At 54.3% G+C, this 7926-nt stretch overlaps 3 protein-coding genes across 3 annotated transcripts; all 3 read left to right on the top strand.

Moving 5' to 3' along the window:
• Positions 1-102: 102 nt before the first annotated feature.
• UREG_02929 (uncharacterized protein) lies at positions 103-2512 on the top strand (the record flags this gene model as incomplete). Its single annotated transcript, XM_002543367.1, has 4 exons — positions 103-311; positions 375-636; positions 697-1295; positions 1477-2512. 4 exons carry the CDS (start codon positions 103-105, stop codon positions 2510-2512), a joined length of 2106 nt encoding a protein of 701 aa, XP_002543413.1.
• Positions 2513-3441: 929 nt separating this feature from the next.
• Positions 3442-4806, top strand: UREG_02928 (uncharacterized protein; the record flags this gene model as incomplete). The annotated part of the gene is made up of 5 exons (XM_002543366.1): positions 3442-3574; positions 3631-4001; positions 4081-4447; positions 4506-4630; positions 4693-4806. The coding sequence occupies 5 exons, from the start codon at positions 3442-3444 to the stop codon at positions 4804-4806; spliced, it is 1110 nt and encodes a 369-aa protein (XP_002543412.1).
• Positions 4807-6184: 1378 nt separating this feature from the next.
• UREG_02927 (uncharacterized protein) lies at positions 6185-7890 on the top strand (the record flags this gene model as incomplete). The annotated part of the gene is made up of 3 exons (XM_002543365.1): positions 6185-6979; positions 7034-7628; positions 7766-7890. The coding sequence occupies 3 exons, from the start codon at positions 6185-6187 to the stop codon at positions 7888-7890; spliced, it is 1515 nt and encodes a 504-aa protein (XP_002543411.1).
• Positions 7891-7926: the final 36 nt, after the last annotated feature.

Here is a 7926-nt window from a genome sequence, read left to right as displayed (position 1 = left end):
GGGTCGCGTAAAGTCAATCCGTCAGCACCCAGTTGCTGTCGAACGAGGCCACCCAAAACCACAACGGACTCTCCGGTGCTCACCCGTCAGAAGACCGCGAAGATGGAGCAACACCTTTCTGGCGCCGACTCACCGCGAAAGCGCTTGAAGATTTCAGATCACCAAGCTGTCGTGGCCCCCGGCGCACCGGCCACTGCTGACCTCCAAGCAGCGCCTACGGCAGATGCGCAGGCATTGAAAGAGGCGGAAGTTGGGATTACGGGATTCGTTTGCCCTGATTTACCTGGGTTTTCGGGCATCTTAAAAAAGAGGTGAGATTGGGAAACCCGCGTGCCCGCTTCAGTCACTCACTTAGCCTTGGCTCCATTCGTCAGATACACCGATTTCCTTGTCAATGAAATCCTCCCATCCGGCCAGGTCTTACACCTGCAGGACCTTAAGGTGCCCGCGTCGTTGAGACCAGACTCGCGAGAGCTTTCGGCGCAGAAGGCGAGTGAACCACCAAACGAAACCCCCGCCCAGCCAACGACGGAGACTGTGTCAGAACCGCGGCAGCAGAACGATGGGACCTCCGACGCGGTCGTCGAAGCGGCAGAAACAACGGCTGCCGCTGACAACGGGCAATTGGAGTCCCAGGTATGTTTTGCTCAGCGCAATTGTGTTGACGTTGGAGCTCACGGATGGCAATCTACTTAGATCTCGGAGCAGGACCAAAAGCTCTTGGAGCAGTATCTAGGCGCAGATGTCACGGCAAAGGTTGTTAAGCTGTATGGTCGTGCACTTGCCAAACCGCACCTGAAAGCTGGCGATCTAGGCCGTGTGAAATCCGAACCCGTCCCCGAGAAGGATACGAGGACCATCGTCCACCAGGCTCTCCGACGTATATTTGGCGGCCGGATAGAATCCTCAACCGAAAGCGACAACTCTCTACTCCTTTCCCCTGTTCCTATTAAAAGGCTGAAATCCCAGATGAAGGGCGGTGTCGCGGACAACCGGAGAGGCAAGCTGGGTTGGAGTGAAGTTGGCGGCGAGTACCTACACTTCACAGTCTACAAGGAGAACAAGGATACCATGGAAGTTATGAATTTCCTAGCTCGCCAGTTGAAACTCGGCATCAAAGGACTCAAATTTGCGGGAACAAAAGACCGACGGGGTGTCACGGTTCAGCGGGCGAGCGCGTTCCGTCTCGATGCTGGTAGATTGGCCAATATGAATCGCACGCTGCGCAACGCCGCAGTGGGGGACTTCAAATATGAGAAGCAAGGGCTGGAACTGGGTGATTTGGGCGGAAATGAGTTTGTGATCACTCTTCGAGAGTGCGAATTTCCGGCTGCCCTTGATGGTGGCGCAGTGCCAGACGTTTCTGAGGTAGTGTCCAAGTCGCTGCGGAATCTCCATGAAAGAGGTTATTTCAACTTCTTCGGACTGCAACGGTTTGGCACGTTCACAACCCGGATTGACACTGTCGGCCTCCAGATGTTACCATTCGACCTCAGGGGAGCATGCGAATGCATTCTACATTGCACCCCAGAGAGTCTGGATGCGGCGCAAGGCAGCGGCGCGCCGGCGAGGACATCTGATGGGTCCGGACGATATCTTGCGAGCAGAGGCGATTCACGTTTTCCAGTCGACTGGCGAAGTTGGCCCAGCATTGGCGAAAATGCCGAGGAAGTTCACGGCCGAGTCAGCAATCATCAAGCACCTTGGCCGGAAAAAGAATGATTACTTGGGCGCTTTACAGACGATCCCGCGGAATCTGCGGCTGATATATGTGCATGCTTACCAGGCTCTCGTTTGGAACCACGCCGCCGGAGAGCGCTGGCGATTGTACGGCGACCGCGTCGTCGAGGGCGACCTGGTGCTGATCCACGAGTTCAAGGAGACCGACGATTCCAGAGCTGCGATGGCGGAAGAGGTGGATGCGGATGGCGAAGCTATCGTCTTGCCCAACACCAACGACAGCGCTGTTTCCGCCGACAGCGTGTTCGAGCGCGCCCGGCCCCTGACCAGTGAAGAGGCGGGGAGCGGCAAATACACGATTTTCGATGTCGTGCTCCCGCTTCCCGGATACGACATCATCTACCCTCCGAACCAATTGACGGATTTCTACAAGACCTTCATGGGCAGTGAGCGGGGCGGTAAACTCGACCCGTTCGATATGCGCAGGCAGTGGAAGGACATCAGCCTCAGCGGCGGGTATCGGAAGATTCTCAGCCGGCCAGGTGCGGACTATTCATTCGAAGTGAAGCAGTATACGGACGACAATGAGCAGTTCATCAAGACTGACCTGGAGCGGATCCGCGAGAAAGCCAGCGATGCGCAGGGCGAGTCGAACAATCAACAGCAGAGCGTCCAGGATGAGCAGATGGACGCTGCAAAGGAGAAGAAGCTGGCGGTGGTGATCAAATTCCAGCTCGGTGCGAGCCAGTATGCTACAATGGCGCTGAGGGAGCTGATGAAAACTGGGGGCGCCAAAGAGTACAGGCCAGAATATGCGGGTGGAAGGCGATGAGAAACCTGTGCAGCAAAGAGACATTGTATCTATCTACTCGGAATGGACTGGCAGCCAAGCCATAGAAGCAGAAATCAGATCTCATCTGCATCCAGGTGGTCTCACTACATAGTTAACTGTGCAAAAAGCCAGGCTGAAGCACAGGAGACTGATATCGAAGACATTCTTCTTTGCTTGTTCTCTCCATCCACAAAGTAGTATGCAGGCTCAGCAGTTCCTCCGCGCCAACACCAACGTTCTCCCAAAAGCGCAGCTTGTCCCACCGGGCCCATCCCCTAGATGGCGGTGGTCGGTCAAAAGCATGGCATTCATTCATCTTGAACTGTAATAATATCATTGACTTTTACAGAGTACAGTGTGCATCATCGCAATTGGCGTTTTATGTCTTGTCTACATAACCATCTAAAAAATGAGGGGCGGCAGTGTCATAACTAGGTAACTAATAATCCATCAACATGAGTTGAACCAAACGCCAGTCGGCGGTTCATTGAGTGCGAGATCGCAGTTGTTAGCGAGCACGGAGCTTCTATTGCCGCTTTTCGATGCCGAGAAACCCCTTCAGGGCCAGAGGATATCTTCGTGTCTTATTAAAGTTCCGTCCACTAGTTACTCTGGAGCTATAACTACCCCACGATCCATGCCCCATGGGGTCTGGGTTGAAGCCGGGAGTCTCGCGTTGATATTTCCCGTCAACCGAGCAACTCATGATATTAATTCCGCTCTGTTGACAGCCACTGCGGGGCGTTTCCACTGGTCCGCCACCAACACAGTACTATTCTTCTTCATGAGCGTTTATTCTCGTTTGATCAAACCATGCTGTTAGAGCCGATGGCGGGGGTCTGAGGCGTCGGGCTATATATGACCAAAGTCCCTACTCGAGCTCCTTTGTTCCGTAGATTCTTATGAAGGTATACGTTTAGAAAGGCAAGATGGCTGTTGGAGTTACGGACAAGACACCGGAAGTTCGCCATGAAATCCCCAAGACGTGTAAGGCAGGGGTTGTCTATAACGAAGGGCCCGATTTCGTCTTGAAGGTGGAAGATGTCCCAGTTCCGGAGCCCGGTGAGAACATCGCTGCTACGCGGGTCAGAGATAGCGTTTGGACTGACTGTATTTAGGACCGGATGAGGTTCTCATCAAATTAAATATCACCGGCCTCTGCTACTCCGATATCCATTTCATGCTTGGAGACCTGGGCGGGCCTACTATGGGCGGGAACAACGTACGGTCGCCGGGCCATGAAGGTGCCGGTGTCGTCGTTCAGGTAGGATCCAACGTGAAGAACTGGAAGGTCGGTGATAGGGCAGGCGTAAAGCCAATGTGGAATACATGCGGTTCCTGCGAACTGTGCTGGGGCGACAAGGAGACTTATTGTCCCAAATCTATCTCCACGGGTCTACAGGTTGCTGGAACATATCAACAGTATATCACAAGCCCAGCGAGTTACACGACACCAATTCCTGATGGCGTCCCTGACGAGATTGCGGCGGTAAGCTCAGGTCCAGAAAAAAAGCTAGATCCATTTTCTGTACGCGCTGTCTGACGTGCTCCTGTGGTTGGGGAATTAGCCTATCATGTGCAGCGCCTCAACAGTCCTTCGCAGCCTCGAGGAGTCCAAACTACGGCCCGGGGAATGGGCGGTCTTCCCAGGAGGAGGAGGCGGTGTCGGCATCCAGGGTGTTCAACTCGCCAAAGCCATGGGGATACGGGCTATCGCGATCGATACTGGAGATGCGAAGAGAGAGCTGTGTTTGAAAATGGGGGCAGAACACTTTGTGGATTTCAAGGAGAGTAAAAACGTGGCCAACGAAATCGTGGAACTCTGCGACGGAATTGGTGCCCATGCGGTCTTTGTGACAGCGCCTCAAGCATACAGGGATGCCATCTCCTTTCTCGGTGGTCGGGTTGGGGCCAAAGTTATGTGTATCGGGCTGCGTAAGTCCTCAAATCGCAAGGGGCGAACAAGGCCGTAGTCGGCTAACTGGAGACACAGCATCGGCAAGCGAATACGTGTTTGGCGCTCATCCTGCGCAATTTGTTTTCAAAAACATGTCTGTCGTGGGCACGCTGGTTGGGTCGATGAAAGACACTGCCCGGGCCCTCGATTTTGCCAAGCGGGTAAGTCTCTGGAGCGGAAAAGTAGGCGTTGATGCATCCAGGCACTGATGGAATAATGATAGGGGCTCCTCAAACCGATCTATGAGAAATGGCCGATAGAAAGGATGCCAGAAGCAGTTGAGAAGCTGCGGCGCGGACAAGTCGCGGGGCGATATGTTGTTGATTTTAACGCATAGCGATTGGACAATAGAAATGTGTTTCGCGAGAGTGGATTATAATTGCTGCCATTAGTTGTATGTACCTCGGGTTCGTCGCCCAGACTTGAGACGACCCATGTGAAACGGGTATTTGAGAGATGGGTCGCCGTTCAATGGAAAATAAGAGAATTCATGCATACAAAACAACGGCTCCGCTTTTAAAAACCGTTGGGGAGAGGAGATGCTTGTGTGCTCGTCCCACATCCAGACAACAGGTCCAAGCTCCAGCATCGCGAGGTGAGTATGTTGATAAAATGCAACGCCTCCATATGAAATTCGGAGTAGACTTGACTCAGCGCCAATTCTCGAGCAAATTGACAGATTGCTGCATTGAAAAACAAAGGATACATGTTTTTAGGAAGGAAACCATTCCTGCAGTCTCGCTGGGGCCCTTTGCCAACATGTTACATAAAAAGCGGCCTGCCCCTGTCAAGAGATGCGCAACGCCGCGCTGAGTTCCCGAAGCAGGGGGATGCAGTTCAATGCCAACAGCATGGTGACTGTAGAAGATGCGGACTGCTAGAGATGGCGGGTGATGAAGACGAGGAGAGACGAGAGAAGCGAAGACGTGAGGTTCGAGACTCGAGAAAGAAGCGACGTGCAGCCGAGGCCCAACTGGGAAGGCGGTGGACAAGGACTTGCGTTGAGGCGGCAGAACGAGCAAACAGTGTAAACTAAACGAACAGAGCAAACACCTGCAGATAGGGCTGAATCTGCAAAACAGAGCAATACGGCAATACACGCTGCTTCTGGGCGTCGCGGCCACAAAGACCGGTAATGCAAATACGCCGGGTGTCAATGACGACATCGATACCACAGTACCCGGCTGGTCTGTATCGGCTAAACCCAAAGAGGCATCAACCTCGGCGCCACGCTGCACTCCCATTGGCCAATTGCACAAGCTCACCTGTATTGCTTGTTTTCCCAACAGATTCCGTTTCGTCTGATCTTTTTTTCTGTTCTTAAACCACCCACGGCCGCATCATGGCTCTTCGGTTCCCTGTTTGTCTCTCTGTCTCCATTCCCTGATCCCGCCCTCTCTGGATAGAGTCCAATCCAGCTCTGCATTGCAACACCGTCACCCCGTCCCCATTGTCAGAGCCCCCCGCTGGAAAGCATCCTCTCTCTGTCTCCCGCTGCATGCTCCGTCAAGCCGAGTAACTGAGAAGAGCGCGATCGCCGGGATGATCTAATCTTTCGCAGATCCAAGCTCAGACCGCCCGCTTACCGTGACACCGACCCAGTACTGCTTTGGCAGCAGCCAGCATATAACCCTCGCCGGCCCCGTCTTTCTTCGCGACTCTCCCCTTACAAGGACACGTCCTCGTCTGACGCTTGCGCAAATCAACAGCCCACCATGCGATCCTGGCTGTCTTCACAGCGGCCTGACATGCCTTCTGTGCATTTCGGCCTTCCTCGACGCTCGCTCCTCAAATTTCCACCGGGATCCCAACCGCACACCATTCCCGCCCCTCCTGCGGAGCGCTCGTGGCTTCAGCCGTTCACCATCCCGCCAAAGCTGTACAACGATGCTCTGAAGGTGCAGGTTCCTATCACCATCGCCGCCGTGTACGCCGCAACCGTCATCCTCATCAATCGTGTCAACAAGAAGCGAGGCTACAAGCCGTGGGCGATCAGCAAAACCAAGGCTTTCCACCTTTTTGTCGTCTTGCACAATGTGTTTCTAGCAATCTATTCCGCGTGGACCTTTGTCGGCATGCTGAACGCGTTCCGTGAATCCATGCCTGCGCGTTCAGAGATGCACGGCAATGGATTGGTGAATGTGGTGGACGCGCTTTGCAAGGTCAATGGCCCTCGAGGCCTCGGAAATGCTGCCGTGTACGATACCAATGCCGATTCGTGGACCATCCTCAACCCGGAATACAAGTTGGGCCCCGGCAATACCCCTGACCCGACCGACGTTGGTAGACTCTGGAATAAGGGTCTCGCCTTTTTCGGCTGGATTTTCTATCTTTCCAAATTCTATGAGGTTCTGGATACTGCCATCATCTTGGCAAAGGGGAAGAAGAGTTCGACTCTGCAAACTTACCACCATGCCGGCGCCATGATGTGCATGTGGGCCGGCATTCGGTACATGGCTTCTCCAATCTGGATCTTCGCTCTTGTCAACTCCGCCATCCATGCGATGATGGTATGAGACACCCCATCTTTCCTTGCCTGCAATGGGACCGGGAAGCTAACCTAGTCGCAGTACACATATTATACGTTGACGGCGCTCAAATTCCCTATCCCTGTCCGCATCAAAAAATCCTTGACCACGACGCAGATCCTGCAGTTCATCCTAGGCACCTCTCTTGCAGCCAGTCACCTTTTTATCTACTACTCCATCCCGTTCCCCGTCCCCCACACGGTCACCCTCCCTCCCTTGGCGTCCGTGGTGCCTTCTGTCGCGGCGGTCGCCAACGCTACTCAAAGTGGGATGGGCTCGTGGCTGAAGAAGCTTGCACTTCGGGCTGCTGGCCATGAAGGCGTGGCTGCGAATGTCGTAAATGCAAATGGCACCCTATTCGGCTCGGATGGTATGCGGGCGGCCGAAGCCGCGTTGGGAAAGCAGGAGGTTCGCTATACGCTCGAGCCCCAGACCTTCTCCTGCATGGATACCAGCGGCCAGGCTTTTGCGGTTTGGCTCAACGTCCTGTATCTCTTGCCGCTGACGTGGTTGTTTGCCCGTTTCTTTGTTCGCTCGTACCTCCGCCGCACCGACCCCAAAGCGAAGCGTTCCATGAGCCACAGTCACGCTGCTGAAAAGGCAGGGCTCGATGCCCTCAAGGGAGTCACGCGTGAGATCCAGAATGCGGTTATCGAGATGCACGGCGACGGCAACGGCACGACAGACAACGAATCCGGAGTGTCAGGCACCAGCACCCCACATCCCGAAGCGTATGAAGCGAACATTGACCAGGTGATGACCAAGAAGCAAGCTCGTGCGGAACGACGGTACAGCGCCACCACCAAACACCCGGAAGGCGTAAAGATGGCGACGGGCAACTCAGTGGGAACACGCACTCCAACCGACGCGTCGGCGTACGAGGCGAATGTTGAAGACATCATGTCCCGAAAACAACAAGCGGTGGACGA

Source organism: Uncinocarpus reesii, genomic scaffold (genome assembly GCF_000003515.1).
Source record: "Uncinocarpus reesii 1704 scaffold_1 genomic scaffold, whole genome shotgun sequence".
Taxonomy (NCBI): Eukaryota; Fungi; Ascomycota; class Eurotiomycetes; order Onygenales; family Onygenaceae; genus Uncinocarpus; species Uncinocarpus reesii.
The sequence above is the reverse complement of the archived record's forward strand: the minus strand, read 5'-3'. Positions and strand labels throughout refer to the sequence as shown.